Source organism: Sparus aurata, chromosome 14, assembly GCF_900880675.1.
Source record: "Sparus aurata chromosome 14, fSpaAur1.1, whole genome shotgun sequence".
Taxonomy (NCBI): domain Eukaryota; kingdom Metazoa; phylum Chordata; class Actinopteri; order Spariformes; family Sparidae; genus Sparus; species Sparus aurata.
Genome location: NC_044200.1, coordinates 16,187,914 through 16,210,062, shown reverse-complemented (window position 1 = coordinate 16,210,062; position 22,149 = coordinate 16,187,914). Strand labels below are relative to the sequence as shown.

The 22,149-nt window shown below is 40.5% G+C and overlaps 3 protein-coding genes and 2 pseudogenes across 4 annotated transcripts; all 5 read left to right on the top strand.

Moving 5' to 3' along the window:
- The first annotated feature begins 1,287 nt into the window (after positions 1-1,287).
- On the top strand, positions 1,288-3,541 carry LOC115595500 (E3 ubiquitin-protein ligase TRIM47-like). The gene is made up of 2 exons (XM_030440083.1): positions 1,288-1,455; positions 1,585-3,541. Exon 2 carries the CDS (start codon positions 1,587-1,589, stop codon positions 2,439-2,441), a length of 855 nt encoding a protein of 284 aa, XP_030295943.1. The 5' UTR covers positions 1,288-1,455; positions 1,585-1,586; the 3' UTR covers positions 2,442-3,541.
- Positions 3,542-7,284: 3,743 nt separating this feature from the next.
- Positions 7,285-9,318, top strand: LOC115595095 (probable E3 ubiquitin-protein ligase TRIML1; annotated as a pseudogene).
- A 759-nt stretch (positions 9,319-10,077) lies between these two features.
- On the top strand, positions 10,078-13,566 carry LOC115595094 (zinc finger protein RFP-like). 2 transcript variants are annotated; one of them, XM_030439193.1, is made up of 2 exons: positions 10,078-10,264; positions 11,488-13,566. In XM_030439193.1, exon 2 carries the CDS (start codon positions 11,490-11,492, stop codon positions 13,119-13,121), a length of 1,632 nt encoding a protein of 543 aa, XP_030295053.1. In that variant the 5' UTR covers positions 10,078-10,264; positions 11,488-11,489; the 3' UTR covers positions 13,122-13,566. The 2 variants fall into 2 exon arrangements, with proteins under 2 accessions (XP_030295053.1, XP_030295054.1); XM_030439194.1 differs by lacking the exon at positions 10,078-10,264 and adding an exon at positions 11,136-11,357.
- A 755-nt stretch (positions 13,567-14,321) lies between these two features.
- Positions 14,322-16,769, top strand: LOC115595193 (zinc finger protein RFP-like). The gene is made up of 2 exons (XM_030439358.1): positions 14,322-14,471; positions 14,601-16,769. The coding sequence occupies exon 2, from the start codon at positions 14,603-14,605 to the stop codon at positions 16,217-16,219; it is 1,617 nt and encodes a 538-aa protein (XP_030295218.1). The 5' UTR covers positions 14,322-14,471; positions 14,601-14,602; the 3' UTR covers positions 16,220-16,769.
- A 1,164-nt stretch (positions 16,770-17,933) lies between these two features.
- On the top strand, positions 17,934-20,406 carry LOC115595257 (zinc finger protein RFP-like; annotated as a pseudogene).
- The last annotated feature ends 1,743 nt before the right edge of the window (positions 20,407-22,149 follow it).

The following is a 22,149-nucleotide window of genomic DNA, read 5'->3' as shown; positions in this document are numbered from 1 at the left end:
ACTGTCACAATATCAAAGTCAGAGCTGTAAAGTATTGAGTGTACAGGTAATGTGTGTGTAACTCATGGAAATGTATCCGACGTTTACTGAGATGATGGACTATATAAATATTATACCAGCTGAACATCAACATGTTAGCTTTGTCATTTTGAGCATGTCAGCAGAGGTGGAAAAGTAATTAAGTACCACTAATATATTATGATGCAGCCTTTTATTGTTGATTTAGCTTCCAGGCAGTATAAAAAATAGTTGATGCCAGCTCCAGAATTACGTGCTGTAACATTAGTGATGCAAACACATTAATGCATCACTAACAGTGATTAAATATACTGTGAAATGGTCCATTCTAATACTTTTACTTTTGATACTTGTTGTACATTATGTTAAAATACCTACAGTTTGTAATTTGTCTTAGGCAAGAATTTCTTTTTTTAGAACTTTTTATTTAAATATTTTAATCGTTTTCATAACATTTTACCAAACATTTCCTGACACATGACTTCATATAACAAAAATGAGAGACAGGCAGTATAGCGGTATTAATAATAGTAACAATACCAATAGAAATGTATCAGACAGTTACTGAGATGGTGGACATGATAAATATTATACCTGCTAAACATCAGAATACTCGCTCTGTCATAGTGAGCATGTTAGCAGGCTGACGGAGGATTAAATCACCAATTCTACATCCATCTTCCTCTGAGGACACACACACCTGCACAGCTGCATGACATCCCTGTTAGCCTCTGTACATTATGTCTAATCCTTCTGTTGACATGCTAACACGCTAACTGAAGATGGTGAACAAGATTAACGTTTCACCTGCTAAACATCAACGTGTTAGCTTTGTCATTGTGTGCATGTCAGCAGAGGTGGAAAAGTAATTAAGTACATTTATCAAAGTACTGGACTTTCTTACAATTTTTGAGGTTCTTACTTGCATGTATAACATCAAGTGTTAAACTCACACTGACAGAAGAGCTTCAGAAGGTTGGTGTCTTTGTAGACTATAACAAGGGATCAGTTTCTTTCTATAATGCAGATTCTAAATCACACATCTATTCTCACACTGGCTACAAGTTTACAGAGAAACTTTTTTTTGTGCTTGGAAAATTTGTTTTAAAAACTAAGTAAAATTATATTAAATTACATGGATATCTGAGTCTGTTTTGATGCTTTTTCTATGTTTTAATGGGGTTTTTTGGCACTTGTTGGTGATGCTTGGCAGTAATACACAAATTGAATAGTAACCTATATCTTTAGCTTTATAATTTTTTTAAGAGTTAAACATGACCAGGAAGTGTATCACAGAGCAGGGAGGAGCCCTTACTGATGTCAACATGCTGAAATGAAACTTAAGGCACAGACTGATAAAAGACGAGCTCTCCAACACAAAGTCAAGTTTGCTTTGAGTTTCTTGCGCAGCTGCTTTTAAAACTTGATGCTTCACAGGTAAGTAGTTGATGTGTTCTTGTTGCACATGTGATAAATGAAGCTAACATATAGCCCACTGTCTCTACAGTAGTAGTTGAGTTGTGTGAGTCGTCGTAATTGTGTTTTTGCTTCTTCATTCTTGTCCAGACATGGCGACTGCCAGCAGTCTGCTGTCAGAGGAGAAGTTCCTGTGCTCTGTGTGTCTGGATGTGTTCACTGAGCCAGTCTCAACACCATGTGGACACAACTTCTGCAGGCCATGTATCCACAAGTATTGGGACAGCAGTGATGTTTGCCAGTGTCCATTGTGCAACAGAACATTTTCTCCCAGACCTGAACTCCATGTCAACACTTTTGTGTCTGAGTTAGCTGCTGAGTTTAAGACTCAAGTTCAAGTCAAAGCCTCGACTCCAGAGCCACAACTTCCTGAAACAGAAGATGTTCTCTGTGATATCTGCTCTGAGATAAAGGAGAAGGCTGTTAAATCTTGCCTGATGTGTCTAATGTCTTTCTGTAAGGTGCACCTTGAGCCACATCAGAGAGTTGCTGGTCTCAAGAGCCACACATTATTAGACCCTGTGAAGAATCTGGATGACAGGATGTGCAAGACGCACAACAAGATAACAGAACTGTACTGTCGGACTGACCAGGTCTGTGTTTGTACTCTGTGTTTGAAAACTGATCACAAGGGTCACAATGTTGTCTCACTGGAGGAAGAATATGAAGCTGTGATGGCAAAAAAAGATGCGACAATAGCAAATATCCAGAAGATGATCCAATCACGGTCCAAGAAGATAGTTGAAATTGAAACCTCAGTTGATGTCGGGCAGAAAGAAGCTGAGAAAGAGAAAGACGCCAGTGTGGAGGTCTTCACCGACTTGATCCGCTCCATTCAGAGAAGCCAGGCCGAGCTCGTCGAGGTGATCGAGGAGAGGTACAGAGCAACAAAACTAAAGGCTGAAGGTTTTCTCACAGAGCTGAAGACAGAAATCTCTGAACTTTAAAGCAGAAGAAACCAGCTGGAGCAGCTGTCACAGTCTGAGGATCACCTGCATTTTGTCCAGAGCTTCCCAACATTGTGCTCTCCTGTAAACAAGGACTGGAGCAACACTGGTGTTCACAGTGATCTGTGTTTTGAGGCACTGAGAGGTGCAGTGACTCGTCTCAAAGAGAGACTCGATGAAATGATAAAGAGCTTCCTGAGATCAGAATGAAAAGTATGAGAGATGATGCAGTGGACTTGACTTTTGACCCTGACACAGCATATTGCTCACTTGTCATAAGCCAGGATGGAAAACAAGTTATATGTGGAGACATAGACCAGGAAGTTCCCAACAATCCAAAGAGATTTGAAATGTGTCCAGAGGTTTTGTCAAAGGAGGGGTTCACAACAGGGAAGTTTTACTATGAAGTGCAAGTGACAGAAAAGATTAAGTGGATCATTGGAGTGGTCAGAGAGTCTGTTGATAGAAAGGAGAACACACCTCTGTCAGTTCACAATGGTTACTGGACCATTGGGCTTCATGAAGGTATATATAAAGCATATTCAACATCAACTCTTAAACTCACACTGACAGAAGAGCTTCAGAAGGTTGGCGTCTTTGTAGACTATAACAAGGGATCAGTTTCTTTCTATAATGCAGATTCTAAATCACACATCTATTCTTACACTGGCTACAAGTTTACAGAGAAACTGTATCCATACTTTGGTCTTGAAAACGACTCCGCCCCTTTCATCATTACACCTGTACCTCAAACACACTGAAGTTGATCCTTGTGGGTCTTTTTATAGACCACAGAAAAAAGAAGTTTGATGTCTGATAACAAATTAAACAAATTTACTTCACAGCAATGGCAAAATGTTATAATCAAACTGACATCTTAAATATCTCAAACCTTTTCGGGCGCGCAGGTGGTCGAGTGGTTAGAGCGCATGCCAAATATGCAGCCGACTCTGGTCGATTCTGGCTGGAGGTCCTTTGCTGCATGTCACATCCCCCTCTCTCTCCTATCTGTCTACTGCTTAATAAAGGTGTCTATGCTGGATAAAATCTTTAAAAAATATCTTAAACCTTTTCTAGACATGCATGAAAGTAAAAAACTGCACCAGCAGTGGTATTCTGTTCCTTTCTCTACAGTGTGCTTTATTTTATGTCTAAATGTAAACTGATGATATTAATGGTATTGTCAGATGTTGTTGTATTGAGGTTATCAATGTTATATTTCACGATATCATCAATGTCTCTTGTATGACTATTACTTTGTAAGATTTTTTGTTGCTCAAGTATAATTTGAATGTTTAAATAGGATTTGTGCATCAAATTGTGACACCCCCTTGTAAATCCATCCACAGTTGTGACCTGTCAGATATAGATTTACAGAATGAGACTTTACTGGGAAGAGAAGACCAGTTTGTGTAAATTCTTCATTTTGCTGGGTTGTTGTAATTCACGGTGTCTCGAAATGAAAAGCCTGAGTGAATTTGTCAAATGGGTGTAAATAAACTTCATATCTGGGCTGATTTCCTCGTGTCATTCTAGAGATTCTGTTACAATATTAAAGTCATAGCCGTAAAGCATTTGAACACCACTTGAGTCTACAAGTAATGTGTGTGTAGCTCATGGAAATGTATCAGACAGTTACTGAGATGGTAGACATGATGAATATTATACCTGCTAAACATCAGAATACTCGCTCTGTCATAGTGAGCATGTTAGCAGGTTGACGGAGGATTAAATCACCAATTCTACATCCATCTTCCTCTGAGGACACACACACCTGCACAGCTGCATGACATTCCTTTAGCCTCTGTACATTATGTCTAATGCTTCTGTTAACATGCTAACTGAAGATGGTGCACATGATTAACATTTCACCTGCTAAACATCAACATGTTACCTTTGTCATTGTGAGCATGTCAGCAGAGGTGGACAAGTAACCAAGTACATTTATTAAAGTAATGCGCTTAGGTACAATTTTGAGGTACTTACTTGAGTACATTTCATTTTAGGTAACTTATACTTCTACTGTACTACATTTACATTTTGGTGAAAATACTTACAGTACATAATTTGACTTAAGTAAGAATTTAAATGACTTTCACCTGTAATATAGTTTTTAATCTTGGTATTGTTACTTTTACTCATATAAAGTACCTGAGTAGACAACTTCTTCTTCCACCACTGCATGTTTGCATTTAGCTTGAAGCAACACTGTGGTTAAATAGCCTCACAGAGCTGCTAGCATAACTTCCATCACAGTTTCTTCCCTTCTCATTGAAATATAAGATGAAAGATGATATGAAATGTTTTCCTGTGTATAAATTAGAGCCTACCTCTTCAAATCTCTTCAAAAATCAATAAATAAAAACAATAATTTGTAAGACATGCAGACATCAGTGAACATTTGTGGGTGATACTTGGCAGTAATACATAAACTGATGAGTGCCGTATATCTTTAGCTTTATAATTGTCTCCAGCAGGTGCTGCCATGGCTCCTCCCCCGTCCCGAAGCCCTCACACGTGGCCCAGTCCTCCCGCTGCAGTCCCTCCCACCTGTATCCAGCTGGAGGAGATGTTCACCTCTCTGCGTCCAGACTGCAAAATCGCTCCATATGCAGACATTAGTGAACATTTGTGGGTGATACCTATAAGTAGTAATACATAAACTGATGAGTAACCTATATCTTTAGCTTTATAATTTTCACCAGTCTTGTAAATGGAGCTGAAAGAGTTAAATAGAACCAGGAAGTGTATCACAGAGCAGGGAGGAGCCCTTACTGATGTCAACATGCTGAGACGAAACTTAAGGCACAGACTGATAAAAGACGAGCTCTCCAACTGAAGTTTGCTTTGAGTTTCTTGCGCAGCTGCTTTTAAAACTTGATGCTTCACAGGTCAGTAGTTGATGTGTTCTTGTTGCTCATCTATCTATAATACAAGGAATCTCTGTCTGTCTGTCTGTCTGTGTGTGTGTGCGAGTGTGTGTGTGTGTGTGTGTGTGTGTGTGTGTGTGTTCCTCAAATATCTCTGCGGATCAGGATCAGACTGACCGGAGACTTTCAACATGGCTGCTGCGTGGTTCAGTGGTGTGCAATAAGCATTTGCTTGGACTGCAATGATAGCGTGAATAAATTAATTCATAAATGCTTTACAAATTCTGTTAGCATTGTCCACCGGAGCCACCACAGTCACGTGGGCACCAGAGCCAATCACTGCAGAGCTCAAGCCCACGACATACCTTAAAAAAACAAGCGGATTTATATCTGCAGCGGTTTGAGCTGGACCAGGATTTTGCCGGCAGTTCGGTTCCATTCTGTGCATCTAAACTGACTGTTGTGGATTAATGAGATTAAACAAGTCCAAGTCTGTTCGGGTCTGAGGAGATCCGGAGACGCGCGGACAACAAAGTGGGATCGGAATCTATGGATGTTTGTGTATAGCTAGCGCTAGCCGCGCTAGCTACACGGCCCACCGCCTGAGTCGACGGAGCGGACGCACTGGCATGTCCAAAACCGGATTTAGGGTAAATAATGTCCAACACGCCTTTTCGCAAACATTGCCGTTACGTTTGCTTTGTGTCTGGTGCAGGAAGAAACAGTAAAAATGTGCTTGTCACAAGCGGATTTATACCTGCAGCGGCGCGAGCTGGACCGGGATTTTGCCGGCAGTTCGGTCCCATTCTGTTCTGTTCTGTTCATCTAAACTGACTGTTGTGGATTATAATGAGATTAAACAAGTCCAGACTGAGTCTGTTCGGGTCTGAGGAGATCCGGAGACGCGCGGTCAACAAAGTGGGATCGGAATCTGTGGATGTTTGTGTGTAGCTAGCTGCTAGCCGCTAGCCGACCCACACGGCCTAACGTTACCTACCGAGTTGACGGAGCGGGCGCACCGGCACGCCCAAAACCGGATTTAGGGTAAATAATGCTTTTTCGCGAACATTGCCGTTACGTTTGCTTTATGGCTGGTGCAGGAAGAAACAGTAAAAATGTGCTTTTGTCACGAAAGTGTCCAAGCAGCAAGTTTGGTTGTTGAGGAACAGGAAGACGTGGGAGGGACATCGGCGAATGATTGACAGCAGCAGTGATGTGTTGGAGACAGCGACAGAGATAGCGAGTTTTGAGAGTTGAGAGATTTGTGACATATAGCGTGTTTGGAGTGTATAGTTAGTGTGTTATGTAGTGTTTGGTGTAGTGTGTTTAGTGAGTAGTGGAGTCGTGTTGTGAGGCAAACCAAGGAGGAGACGGCTGAATGTGGAACAGGCAGGAATGAGCTGAGCCCTGAGCCTGAGGCATTGCCTGCATTTAAATGTAAATAGTTACAAATAGCTTTGTAAATTTCAAAAACGTATGCACCAATTTAGCAAACAACAATTTATATTTGCATTATAACTAATGCAATTGGTCCATTAAACATATTTGTGGTTTTCACAGTAAAAAAACTAACTTTTTCTACTCTGATGTTATGTTATTTTGTGATTTTGTGGTCCATAGTGTTAATATAGTACCTTAAAATGAAAAAATAACTGTACAGTCACACATGTGAGGTTGTGCTAAAAATAATTACACCAAGTAAGGCAAGGTAAATAGTTTTTAAGGTGACATATAATGGTATAATCAAAAACAGCCAATTATATCCCTGACATCCCACCTTCAAACACAGCCTCATTTGGCCATCCATGAAAAAGCTACTTAACCTCCCACTTTTCTATAGAAATACATGCTTCCTACGGGCAATGCACTAGTGTGATAAAATGAAGCTAACATATAGCCCACTGTCTCTACAGTAGTAGTTGAGTTGTGTGAGTCGTTGTAATTGTGTTTTTGCTTCTTCATTCTTGTCCAGACATGGCGACTGCCAGCAGTCTGCTGTCAGAGGAGAAGTTCCTGTGCTCTGTGTGTCTGGATGTGTTCACTGAGCCAGTCTCAACGCCATGTGGACACAACTTCTGCAGGCCATGTATCCACAAGTGTTGGGACAGCAGTGATGTTTGCTAGTGTCCATTGTGCAACAGAACATTTTCTCCCAGACCTGAACTCCATGTCAACACTGTCATGTCTGAGTTAGCTGCTGAGTTTAAGACTCACGTTCAAGTCAAAGCCTCGACTCCAGAGCCACAACTTCCTGAACCAGAAGATGTTCTCTGTGATTTCTGCTCTGAGGTAAAGGAGAAGGCTGTTAAATCTTGCCTGATGTGTCTAATGTCTTTCTGTAAGTTGCACCTTGAGCCACATCAGAGAGTTGCTATTCTAAAGAGCCACACATTATTAGACCCTGTGAAGAATCTGGATGACAGGATGTGCAAGACGCACAACAAGATAACAGAACTGTACTGTCGGACTGACCAGGTCTGTGTTTGTGTCTTGTGTTTGAAAACTGATCACAAGGGTCACAATGTTGTCTTACTTGAGGAAGAATATGAAGCTGTGATGGCAAAAAAAGATGCAACAATAGCAAATATCCAGAAGATGATCCAATCACGGTCCAAGAAGATAGTTGAAATTGAAACCTCAGTTGATGTCGGGCAGAAAGAAGCTGAGAAAGAGAAAGACGCCAGTGTGCAGGTCTTCACCGACTTGATCCGCTCCATTCAGAGAAGCCAGGCCGAGCTCGTTGAGGCGATCGAGGAGAGGTACAGAGCAACAAAACTGAAGGCTGAAGGTTTTCTCACAGAGCTGAAGACAGAAATCGCTTAACTTGAAAGCAGAAGAAACCAGCTGGAGCAGCTGTCACAGTCTGAGGATCACCTGCATTTTGTCCAGAGCTTCCCAACATTGTGCTCTCCTGTAAACAAGGACTGGAGCAACACTGGTGTTCACAGTGACCTGTGTTTTGAGACACTGAGAGGTGCAGTGACTCGTCTCAAAGAGAGACTCGATGAAATGATGGAAGAGCTTCCTGAGATCAGAATGAAAAGAATGAGAGAACATGCAGTGGACTTGACTTTTGACCCTGACACAGCATAATGCTCACTTGTCATAAGCCAGGATGGAAAACAAGTGAAGGATGGAGACATAGTCCAGGAAGTTCCCAACAATCCAAAGAGATTTGAAACATGTTCAGAGGTTTTGGCAAAGGAGGGGTTCACAACAGGGAAGTTTTACTATGAAGTGCAAGTGACAGAAAAGATTAACTGGATCATTGGAGTGGTCAGAGAGTCTGTTGATAGAAAGGAGAACATACCTCTGTCAGTTCACAATGGTTACTGGACCATTGGGCTTGACGAAGGTATATATAAAGCATATTCAACATCAACTCTTAAACTCACACTGACAGAAGAGCTTCAGAAGGTTGGCGTCTTTGTAGACTATGACAAGGGATCAGTTTCTCTCTATAATGCAGATTCTAAATCACACATCTATTCTTACACTGGCTACAAGTTTACAGAGAAAATGTTTCCATACTTCTGCCTTCAAAGCACCAAGAACGGAACAAACTCTGCCCCTCTCATCATATCACCTATACCCCAAACACACAGGGTTTGTTCCTCTAAAGACCACAGAGAACTGACATGGCCTTTATTAATACTTTAAACAAATTTGCTTAAAGTATTTAGAGCCACTTGTCAATGTTTTTTGGTAATCAAATATTCTAATCATCTTTACTATCTGAAATGTTTCTGACACACATGGACTCTGACGCGGCATCATCAGTGTGATTCTGTTCACTTCTCTGTTGTGTTCTTAACTGTATATAAATATAAACTGTTGATACTAATGTTGCAGAGTCATATTGTCAGAAGCTGCTGTTTAATGCTAAATGAGGTTATCAGTGTCATTTATCATGATATCATGTAGTTACTTTGTTAAGATATTCTGTTGATCTCTCATGCAAACTTTGATTGTTAAAGTAAGTCTAAATAATGTTAAAATAATGTCTTGCTTGGAAAATTTGTTTTAAAAACTTAATTAAATTATATTAAATTCCATGGATATCTGACTCTCTTTTGAAGCTTTTTCTATGTTTTTGTAATGTTTTTTGGGAAAAGTTCAATCAGTAATTTTGTGTAGCTCTCTACAGACTGGAGGTTCAACATCTACCAGGGCCTTGTAAAAGTGCAAGGGAGCAAAGTCTGAGCCACTCCTGCTTGTCGTGCCTGACCTCTTGTGGTCACACTCACCTGGAAGCCACATGACAGGACGGCCTCTTCAAAGAGAACACAGCCGTGGTGACAAAGGCTGTCGTATCAACAGATGCAAAACCTTAACAGAGATAGCTGATTACAAGAATCATATCAATACATAGAGAAGTTTTGGACAGTGCTCTCCTGCTTTAGTTTGCTGGAGTCATGATAATCTCTTGGACATTAACCAACAGCCAGTTTTACAGGTGAAGCAGGGAAGTGCTGCAGTGAAAGCTCAGGACAGGTCATTCTGTCTGAAAGCATAACCATACATGAAAAGACCTAGAGATGGACCAGTGGTGATTTAAACCTTAGAATTCTGTTCATTAGTCACTCGTTACTTTCCAAATACAGAAATTAACACAAAGTATAAAACAAAAAATAAGTGTATCAGGTCTATAAATTGCAGGATATGTAGATTTACCTGTAAGATGACATTTGTTGGTGATGCATGGCAGTAATACACAAACTGATGAGTAACCTATATCTTTAGATTTATAATTGTCTCCAGTCTTGTAAATGGAGCTGAAAGAGTTAAATATGACCAGGAAGTGTATCACAGAGCAGGGAGGAGCCCTTACTGATGTCAACATGCTGAAATTAAACTTAAGGCACAGACTGATAAAAGACGAGCTCTACAACACAAAGTCAAGTTTGCTTTGAGTTTCTTGCGCAGCTGCTTTTAAAACTTGATGCTTCACAGGTCAGTAGCTGATGTGTTCTTGTTGCACATGTGATAAATGAAGCTAACATATAGCCCACTGTCTCATATTGTCAGAAGCTGCTGTTTAATGCTGGATGTCATTTATCAAGATATAATGTACTATTACTTTAAAAAATGTTGTTCTCTCATGCAAACTTTGATTGTTGAAATAAGTCTGATGCAAAATGATGGTGACTCTCTTTTGAAGCTGTTTCTATGTTTTTGTAATGTTTTTTGGGAAAAGTTCAATCAGTAATTTTGTTTAGCTTTGTACAGACCAGAGGTTCAACTTCTAGCAGGGCCTTGTAAAAGTGCAAGGGAGCAAAGTCTGAGCCACTCCTGCTTGTCGTGCCTGACCTCTTGTGGTCACACTCACCTGGAACCCACATGACAGGACGGCCTCTTCAAAGAGAACACAGCCGTGGTTTAACATGCTGACAAAGGCTGTGGTATCAACAGATGCATAACCTTAACAGAGATAGCAGACTACAAGAATTGTATCAGTACATAGAGAAGTATCGGACAGTGCTCTCCTGCTTTAGTTTGCTGGAGTCATGATAATCTCTTGGACATTAACCAACAGCCAGTTTTACAGGTGAAGCAGGGAAGTGCTGCAGTTGAAGCTCAGGGCAGGTCATCCCGTCTCAAAGCATAACCATACATGAAAAGATCTAGAGATGTACCAGTGGTGATTTTAACCATGGAATTCTGTTCATTAGTCACTCGGTACTTTTCAAATACATTTTATTAACACAAAGTATGAAACAAAACATTTGTGTATCAGGTATATAAATTGCAGGATATGTAGATGTTCCTGTAAAATGACATTTGTTGGTGACACATGGAAGTAATACATAATCTGATGAGTAACCTATATCTTTAGCTTTATAAATGTCTCCACTCTTGTAAATGGAGCTGAAAGAGTTCAATGTGACCAGGAAGTGTATCACAGAGCAGGGAGGAGCCCTTACTGATGTCAACATGCTGAAATTAAACTTAAGGCACAGACTGATAAAAGACGAGCTCTACAACGCAAAGTCAAGTTTGCTTTGAGTTTCTTGCGCAGCTTATTTTAAAACTTGATGCTTCACAGATAAGTAGTTGATGTGTTCTTGTTGCACATGTGATAAAATGAAGCTAACATATAGCCCACTGTCTCTACAGTAGTAGTTGAGTTGTGTGAGTGGTTGTAATTGTGTTTTTGCTTCTTCATTCTTGTCCAGACATGGCGACTGCCAGCAGTCTGCTGTCAGAGGAGAAGTTCCTGTGCTCTGTGTGTCTGGATGTGTTCACTGAGCCAGTCTCAACACCATGTGGACACAACTTCTGCAGGCCATGTATCCACAAGTGTTGGGACAGCAGTGATGTTTGCCAGTGTCCATTGTGCAACAGAACATTTTCTCCCAGACCTGAACTCCATGTCAACACTTTTGTGTCTGAGTTAGCTGCTGAGTTTAAGACTCAAGTTCAAGTCAAAGCCTCGACTCCAGAGCCACAACTTCCTGAAACAGAAGATGTTCTCTGTGATTTCTGCTCTGAGATAAAGGAGAAGGCTGTTAAATCTTGCCTGATGTGTCTAATGTCTTTCTGTAAGTTGCACCTAGAGCCACATCAGAGAGTTGCTATTCTAAAGAGCCACACATTATTAGACCCTGTGAAGAATCTGGATGACAGGATGTGCAAGACGCACAACAAGATAACAGAACTGTACTGTCGGACTGACCAGGTCTGTGTTTGTGCGTTGTGTTTGAAAACTGATCACAAGGGTCACAATGTTGTCTCACTTGAGGAAGAATATGAAGCTGTGATGGCAAAAAAAGATGAGACAATAGCAAATATCCAGAAGATGATCCAATCACGGTCAGAGAAGATAGTTGAGATTGAAACCTCAGTTGATGTCGGGCAGAAAGAAGCTGAGAAAGAGAAAGACGCCAGTGTGCAGGTCTTCACCGACTTGATCTGCTCCATTCAGAGAAGCCAGACCGAGCTCGTCGAGATGATCGAGGAGAGGTACAGAGCAACAAAACTAAAGGCTGAAGGTTTTCTCACAGAGCTGAAGACAGAAATCTCTGAACTAGAAAGCAGAAGAAACCAGCTGGAGCAGCTGTCACAGTCTGAGGATCACCTGCATTTTGTCCAGAGCTTCCAAACATTGTGCTCTCCTGTAAACAAGGACTGGAGCAACACTGGTGTTCACAGTGACCTGTGTTTTGAGACACTGAGAGGTGCAGTGACTCGTCTCAAAGACAGAGTTGATGAAATAATGGAAGAGCTTCCTGACATCAGAATGAAAAGAATGAGAGAACATGCAGTGGACTTGACTTTTGACCCTGACACAGCTCACTGCTCACTTGCCATAAGCCAGGATGGAAAACAAGTGAAGAGTGGAAACATAGACCAGGAAGTTCCCGACAATCCAAAGAGATTTGAAACTAATTTGAATGTTTTGGCAAAGGAGGGGTTCACAACAGGGAAGTTTTACTATGAGGTGCAAGTGACAGGAAAGATTAAGTGGATCATTGGAGTGGTCAGAGAGTCTGTTGATAGAAAGAAGAACATACCTCTGTCAGTTAAAAATGGTTACTGGACCATTTGGCTTGATGAAGGTAAATATAAAGCATGTACAACATTTACTAATAAACTCACACTGACAGAAGAGCTTCAGAAGGTTGCTGTCTTTGTAGACTGTAACAAGGGATCAGTTTCTTTCCATAATGCAGATTCTAAATCACACATCTATTCTTACACTGGCTACAAGTTTACAGAGAAACTGTATCCATACTTCTGCCTTCAGAGCTACATGAACGGAACAAACTCTGCCCCTCTCATCATATCACCTTTACCTCAAACACACTGAGTTTGTTCCTCTAAAGACCACAGAGAACTAACATGGCCTTTATTAATACTTTTAACAAATCTGCTGAAAGTATTAAGAGCCTCTCATTGTTTTGTTGGTGATCAAATATTTGAATCACCTTTTTAATGTCTGAAATGTTTTCGACACACATGGAAGTCTGATGCTGCATCATCATTGTGATTCTGTTCACTTCTCTGTTGTGTTCTTAATTGTATATAATTATAAACTGTTGATACTAATGTTGCAGAGTAATATTGTCAGAAGCTGCTGTTTAATGCTGGATGTCATTTATCATGATATAATGTACTATTACTTTAAAAAATGTTGTTCTCTCATGCAAACTTTGATTGTTGAAATAAGTCTGATGCAAAATGATGGTGAAAAAAATGTCTTGCTTTGAAATTTTGTTTTAAAAACTTAATAAAATTATATTAAATTCCATGGATATCTGACTCTCTTTTGAAGCTGTTTCTATGTTTTTGTAATGTTTTTTGGGAAAAGTTCAATCAGTAATTTTGTGTAGCTTTCTACAGACTGGAGGTTCAACTTCTAGCAGGGCCTTGTAAAAGTGCAAGGGAGCAAAGTCTTAGCCACTCCTGCTTGTCGTGCATGACCTCTTGTGGTCACACTCACCTGGAAGCCACATGACAGGCCGGCCTCTTCAAAGAGAACACAGCCGTGGTTTAACATGCTGACAAAGGCTGTGGTATCAACAGATGCAAAACCTTAACAGAGATAGCAGATTACAAGAATCGTATCAGTACATAGAGAAGTATCAGACAGTGCTCTCCTGCTTTAGTTTGCTGGAGTCATGATAATCTCTTGGACATTAACCAACAGCCAGGTTTACAGGTGAAGCAGGGAAGTGCCATAGTTGAAGCTCAGGGCAGGTCGTCCTGTCTGAAAGCATAACCATACATGAAAAGATCTAGAGATGGACCAGTGGTGATTTAAACCTTAGAATTCTGTTCATTAGTCGCTCGTTACTTTTCAAATACACATAATTAACACAAAATGTTAATACACATATAAGTGTATCAGGTCTATGAATTGCAGGATATGTAGATTTACCTGTAAGCTAACATTTGTTGGTGATACTTGACAGTAATACATAAACTGATGAGTAACCTATATCTTTAGCTTCAGAATTGTCTCCAGTCTTGTAAATGGAGCTGAAAGAGTTAAATGTGACCAGGAAGTGTATCACAGAGCAGGGAGGAGCCCTTACTGATGTCAACATGCTGAAATGAAACTTAAGGCACAGACTGATAAAAGACGAGCTCTACAACACAAAGTCAAATTTGCTTTGAGTTTCTTGCGCAGCTGCTTTTAAAACTTGAAGCTTCACAGGTAAGTAGTTGATGTGTTCTTGTTGCACATGTGATAATTGAAGCTAACATATAGCCCACTGTCTCTACAGTAGTAGCTGAGTTGTGTGAGTGGTTGTAATTGTGTTTTTGCTTCTTCATTCTTGTCCAGACATGGCGACTGCCAGCAGTCTGCTGTCAGAGGAGAAGTTCCTGTGCTCTGTGTGTCTGGATGTGTTCACTGAGCCAGTCTCAACACCATGTGGACACAACTTCTGCAGGCCATGTATCCACAAGTGTTGGGACAGCAGTGACGTTTGCCAGTGTCCATTGTGCAACAGAACATTTTCTCCCAGACCTGAACTCCATGTCAACACTTTTGTGTCTGAGTTAGCTGCTGAGTTTAAGACTCAAATTCAAGTCAAAGCCTCGACTCCAGAGCCACAACTTCCTGAAACAGAAGATGTTCTCTGTGATATCTGCTCTGAGATAAAGGAGAAGGCTGTTAAATCTTGCCTGATGTGTCTAGTGTCTTTCTGTAAGGTGCACCTTGAGCCACATCAGAGAGTTGCTATTCTAAAGAGCCACACATTATTAGACCCTGTGAAGAATCTGGATGACAGGATGTGCAAGACGCACAACAAGATAACAGAACTGTACTGTCGGACTGACCAGGTCTGTGTTTGTGCGTTGTGTTTGAAAACTGATCACAAGGGTCACAATGTTGTCTCACTGGAGGAAGAATATGAAGCTGTGATGGCAAAAAAAGATGCAACGATAGCAAATATCCAGATGATGATCCAATCACGGTCCAAGAAGATAGTTGAAATTGAAACCTCAGTTGATGTCGGGCAGAAAGAAGCTGAGAAAGAGAAAGACGCCAGTGTGCAGGTCTTCACCGACTTGATCCGCTCCATTCAGAGAAGCCAGGCCGAGCTCGTCGAGGCGATCGAGGAGAGGTACAGAGCAACAAAACTAAAGGCTGAAGGTTTTCTCACAGAGCTGAAGACAGAAATCTCTGAACTTGAAAGCAGAAGAAAGCAGCTGGAGCAGCTGTCACAGTCTGAGGATCACCTGCATTTTGTCCAGAGCTTCCAAACATTGTGCTCTCCTGTAAACAAGGACTGGAGCAACACTGGTGTTCACAGTGACCTGTGTTTTGAGACACTGAGAGGTGCAGTGACTCGTCTCAAAGAGAGAGTTGATGAAATAATGGAAGAGCTTCCTGACATCAGAATGAAAAGAATGAGAGAACATGCAGTGGACTTGACTTTTGACCCTGACACAGCATATTGCTCACTTGTCATAAGCCAGGATGGAAAACAAGTGAAGGATGGAGGCACAAAACAAAAAGTTCCCAACAATCCAAAGAGATTTGATACGTGTTCAGATCTTTTCGCTAAGGAGGGGTTCACAACAGGGAAGTTTTACTATGAAGTGCAACTAACAGGAAAATCCGAATGGGCTGTTGGAGTTGTCAAAGAATCTATTGATAGAAAGAAGAACATGCCTATGTCAGTTGAAAATGGTTCCTGGATCATTGGTCTTGATGAAGGTATATTCAGAGCATACACAAAACCAAATGTTAAACTCACACTGAAAGAAGAGCTTCAGAAGGTGGGTGTCTTTGTAGACTATGACAAGGGATCGGTTTCTTTCTATAATGCAGATTCTAAATCAAACATCTATTCTTACACTGGCTACAAGTTTACAGAGAAATTGTATCCATACTTTGGTCTTCAATGTGACTCCGCACCTTTCATCATTACACCTGTACCTCAAACACACTGAGGTTGATCCTTGTGGGTCTTTTTTTAAACCACAGAAAAAATAACTTCGATGTCTGATAACAAATTAAACAAATTTACTTTACAGCAACGGCAAAATGTTATAATCAAACTGACATCTTAAATATCTTAAACCTTTTCTACACATGCATGAAAGTAAAAAACTGCACCTGCAGGGGTATTCTGTTCCTTTCTCTACAGTGTGCTTTATTTTATGTCTAAATATAAACTGATGATATTAATGGTACACAGTAATATTGTCAGATGTTGTATTGAGGTTATCAGTATTACTTTGTAAGATTTTTTGTTGCTCAAGTATAATTTGAATGTTTAAATAGGTTATGTGCATCAAATTGTGACACCCCCTTGTAAATCCATCCACAATTGTGACCTGTCAGTTACAGATTTACAGAAAGAGACTTTACTGGGAAGAGACGACCAGTTTGTGTAAATTCTTCATTTTGCTGGGTTGTTGTAATTCATGGTGTCTTGAAATGAAAAGCCTTGAGTGAATTTGTCAAATGGGTGTAAATAAACTTCACATCTGGGCTGATTTCCTCGAGTCATTCTAGAGATTCTGTCACAATGTCAAAGTCACAGCTGGAAAGCATTTGAACACCACTTGACTGTACAAGTAATGTGTGTGTTACTCATGGAAATGTATCAGACAGTTACTGAGATGGTGGACATGATGAATATTATACCTGCTAAACATCAGAATACTCGCTCTGTCATAGTGAGCATGTTAGCAGGCTGACGGAGGATTAAATCACTAATTCTACATCCATCTTCCTCTGAGGACACACACACCTGCACAGCTGCATGACATCCCTGTTAGCCTCTGTACATTATGTCTAATGCTTCTGTTAACATGCTAACACGCTAAATGAAGATGGTGGACTTGGTTAACGTTTCACCTGCTAAACATCAACATGTTAGCTTTGTCATTGTGAGCATGTCAGCAGAGGTGGAAAAGTAACTAAGTACATTTGTTAAAGTACTGCACTTGCTTACAATTTTTTGAGGTTCTTACTTGAGTATATTTCATTTTAGGTACCTTATACTTCTGCTGTACTACATTTACATTTTCGTTAAAATACCTACAGTTTGAAATCTGACTTAAGTAAGAATTTAAATGACTTTTACATGTAATAGAGTAGTATTTCATCTTGGTATTGTTACTTTTACTTATATAAAGTACCTGAGTAGACAACTTCTTCTTCCACCACTGCATGTTAGCATTTAGCTAGAAGCACCACTGTGATTAAATAGCATCACAGAGCTGCTAGCATAACTTCCATCACAGTTTCTTCCCTTCTCATTGAAAAATAAGATTAAAGATGATATGAAATGTTTCCGTGTAGAGAAATTAGAGCTTCCTCAAAAATCAATAAATAAAGACAATAATTTGTAAGATATGCAGACATCAGTGAACATTTGTGGGTGACTCATAAACTAATGAGTGACATATATCTTTAGCTTTATAATTGTCTCCAGCAGGTGCTGCCGTGGCTCCTCCCCCGTCCCAAAGCCCTCACACGCGGCCCAGTCCTCGCCGCAGCAGTCCCTCCCACCTGTATCCAGCTTCAGGAGATGTTCATCTCTCCAAGTCCAGACTACGAAATCGCGCGATATGCGGACATCAGTGAACATTTGTGGGTGATACTTATAAGTAGTAACACCTAAATTGATCAGTAACCTATATCTTTAGCTTTATAGTTGTCTCCAGTCTTGTAAATGGAGCTGAAAGAGTTAAATATGACCAGGAAGTGTATCACAGAGCAGGGAGGAGCCCTTACTGATGTCAACATGCTGAAATGAAACTTAAGGCACAGACTGATAAAAGAGGAGCTCTCCAACACAAAGTCAAGTTTGCTTTGAGTTTCTTGTGCAGCTGCTTTTAAAACTTGATGCTTCACAGGTCAGTAGTTGATGTGTTCTTGTTGCACATGTGATAAAATGAAGCTAACATATAGCCCACTGTCTCTACAGTAGTAGTTGAGTTATGTGAGTCGTTGTAATTGTGTTTTTGCTTCTTCATTCTTGTCCAGACATGGCGACTGCCAGCCGTCTGCTGTCAGAGGAGAAGTTTCTGTGCTCTGTGTGTCTGGATGTGTTCACTGAGCCAGTCTCAACGCCATGTGGACACAACTTCTGCAGGCCATGTATCCACAAGTATTGGGACAGCAGTGACGTTTGCCAGTGTCCATTGTGCAACAGAACATTTTCTCCCAGACCTGAACTCCATGTCAACACTGTCATGTCTGAGTTAGCTGCTGAGTTTAAGACTCAAGTTCAAGTCAAAGCCTCGACTCCAGAGCCACAACTTCCTGAAACAGAAGATGTTCTCTGTGATATCTGCTCTGAGATAAAGGAGAAGGCTGTTAAATCTTGCCTGATGTGTCTAGTGTCTTTCTGTAAGGTGCACCTTGAGCCACATCACAGAGTTGCTGGTCTCAAGAGCCACACATTATTAGACCCTGTGAAGAATCTGGATGACAGGATGTGCAAGACGCACAACAAGATTACAGAACTGTACTGTCGGACTGACCAGGTCTGTGTTTGTGTCTTGTGTTTGAAAACTGATCACAAGGGTCACAATGTTGTCTCACTTGAGGAAGAATATGAAGCTGTGATGGCAAAAAAAGATGAAACAATAGCAAATCTCCAGAAGATGAGCCAATCACGGTCCGAGAAGATAGTTGAGATTGAAACCTCAGTTGATGTCGGGCAGAAAGAAGCTGAGAAAGAGAAAGATGCCAGTGTGCAGGTCTTCACTGACCCGATCCACTCCATTCAGAGAAGCCAGGCCGAGCTCGTCGCGGTGATCGATGAGAGGTACAGAGCAACAAAACTAAAGGCTGAAGGTTTTCTCACAGAGCTGAAGACAGAAATCTCTGAACTAGAAAGCAGAAGAAACCAACTGGACCAGCTGTCACAGTCTGAGGATCACCTGCATTTTGTCCAGAGCTTCCAAACATTGTGCTCTCCTGTAAACAAGGACTGGAGCAACACTGGTGTTCACAGTGACCTGTGTTTTGAGACACTGAGAGGTGCAGTGACTCGTCTCAAAGAGAGTTGATGAAATGATGGAAAAGCTTCCTGAGATCAGAATGAAAAGAATGAGAGATCATGCAGTGGACTTGTCTTTTGACCCTGACACAGCATATTGTTCACTTGTCATAAGCCAGGATGGAAAACAAGTGAAGGATGGAGGCACAACACAGAAAGTTCCCAACAATCCAAAGAGATTTGATAAGTGTACAGATCTTCTGGCAAAGGAGGGGTTCACAACAGGGAAGTTTTACTATGATGTGCAACTACCAGGAAAATCCAAATGGGCTGTTGGAGTTGTCAAAGAATCCATTGATAGAAAGAAGAACATGCCTATGTCAGTTGAAAATGGCTTCTGGATCATTGGTCTTGATGAAGGTATATTCAGAGCATACACAAAACCAAATGTTAAACTCACAGTGACAGAAGAGCTTCAGAAGGTTGGCGTCTTTGTAGACTATAACAAGGGATCAGTTTCTTTCTATAATGCAGATTCTAAATCACACATCTATTCTTACACTGGCTACAAGTTTACAGAGAAACTGTATCCATACTTTGGTCTTCAGTGTGACTCCGCCCCTTTCATCATTACACCTGTACCTCAAACACACTGAAGTTGATCCTTGAGGGTCTTTTTTTAGACCACAGGAGAAACTAACTTTGATGTCTGATAACAAATTTAAGAAATTTACTTTACAGCAACTTGAAAATGTTATGTTAAAATGTTATTCGAGCTTAATCTGACATTTCTAAACCTTTTCTACACGTGCATGAAACTATGAAACTGCCCCTGCAGTGATACTTTGTTCCTTTCTCTACAGTGTGCTTTATTTTCCATGTACATGTGAATGGTTGATACTAATGTTGCACAGTAATATTGTCATCTATCATAATGTGCCATTACTATGTTTAGATATTCTGTTGCTATCTCTCATACACTTTGATATTTTTTTTGAATAGGTTATTTGCATTGAAGAGTGAAGGACCTGTTTAACCATCCACAACCCTGACTATGATCTATCAAAAGAAACTTGTGAGCAAAGACGAGTGAGAACGAGTTTTTAATATTCTTATATTTTGTTTTGTAATTCACAGTGTCCTGAAATAAAGACGTATCGTACATTTGACAGCTAGCTACACATGTCGACTGATTTCCTACTAGATGCTCTGCCACAATATCAAACTCATGGCTGTAAAACATTTGAACATCTCTTTGGTCTGCAGGTAATTTGTGTAAAACTCAAAAATAAAGCCGGTGGTTGTTAAGATGGTGAACATGATTCGATCTGCTAACAAATCACAGTATTAGCCGTGTCAGTCTGTGCATGTTAGCATGCCAGGGTTAGCATTTTAGCTTAAATCACCACTGTTCTCCTACATAGCCTCAGAGCTGCTAGCATAACTTTAGTTTACCTCATGAAATAAAATGAGAGTTGAAATGAAATGCTTCTGTGTGGATAAAGCAACATCTCTACATGTCAAAAATCTATATCTAAAGACTATACATTGTAAGATGTGCACAAATTGGGTGTAAGCTAAAATGATTTGTGGCCATTACAAACTGGTGAGTGTATTTAACTTTGTAAATAATAATTAATGGAGTCATGAGAGTTCAATTTGGTCAAATTTGAGTGGAAGCAATATAAATGGAGAAGGATAATAACAATAACAATATTGATAATAATTATGCTCTGGGTAAATGTGACTATACAGGTAATGGTGGAGGATTTATTTTTACTCTGTCCGAGATGTGAACAGGAGAGACGGACGCAACGGTATCTTGAGGAAAAAAGAAGGTGCATTCAGGAAGTCAACAACTTATACATCTGTCGTGTTACCTGCTTTTAGAGGCCTGTAAATCAATCAATAGCAGCCTGCCCACTGTTTTCACTCCTGACTCCTGTCTATGCGCTCCTTCCCCCACACTGATTGTCTGTGTGTGTGTGTGTGTGTGTGTGTGTGTGTGTGTGCGCGCGTGTGTGTGCGTGCGATAGAGTGGATGCACACATTATCCTCAAGTGCGATGCGTGGGCCACCGTTCTTAAGCACCACTGATGGAGCTCATCCGCAACTGTGACTAAAACCTGGTGCGTTTCATTGTACTTGGATTTCATTAATGGGACACAAGCCCATTTTGCTTTGGTGACAGATATCTTGATATGTTTTTTAAAAAGCAGGTCACTACAGAATTTGATGTAGTGTGAAATTAGTGAGGGAGGAAGTAAAGAAAGACTAACATTACACCACTAGCATGGATGTCAAACATCCTGAAGGAGGAGATATTCTGACATTTTTTTATACAAGGAAGGTATTGTGTAGTGTGGATAGACTTTTATACGTTACACTATGTACATTTAAAATTGCCAAAAAAGTCAAATGTTTGGAATATGTTCCTTTTACGCTATCACTTTATATCACAATCTCCACAAAAGCCATCCATCATGTCTGAAGTCAGAGGCATTCCATTTTCCCTCCAGAGATACCAGACAGACGAGGGTCAGCTGTGTAAACAGGTTGAAATAGAGGGATTTTAGAATCGGGCCTATATGAGGTTGATGTCAAATATGAGCGACTGGAAGTAAAAGGGAGAATCTGTGACCTGAAGGAAAACCAGGAGGGGTCAGTGAATATCAGAGGACTCCTGGAAGAAGTATTGAAAAGGCCAATCACGGTGCTTTCTGTAGATTCGGAATGCAAACACTGCGATCAGTGATGAAACACACAATACGTGTATTGCCTTCAGCAGCCAATTAAAAGCTCCTGCTGCGACTTCACTGATGGGTATTAAGAAAGAAAGCAACATGCTTGAGAGTTAAAATTCAAGAAGAGGAGTTAGTGAAACAGTTTGGACAATCTCTCAGTACTCCATAAAGGGTGTGT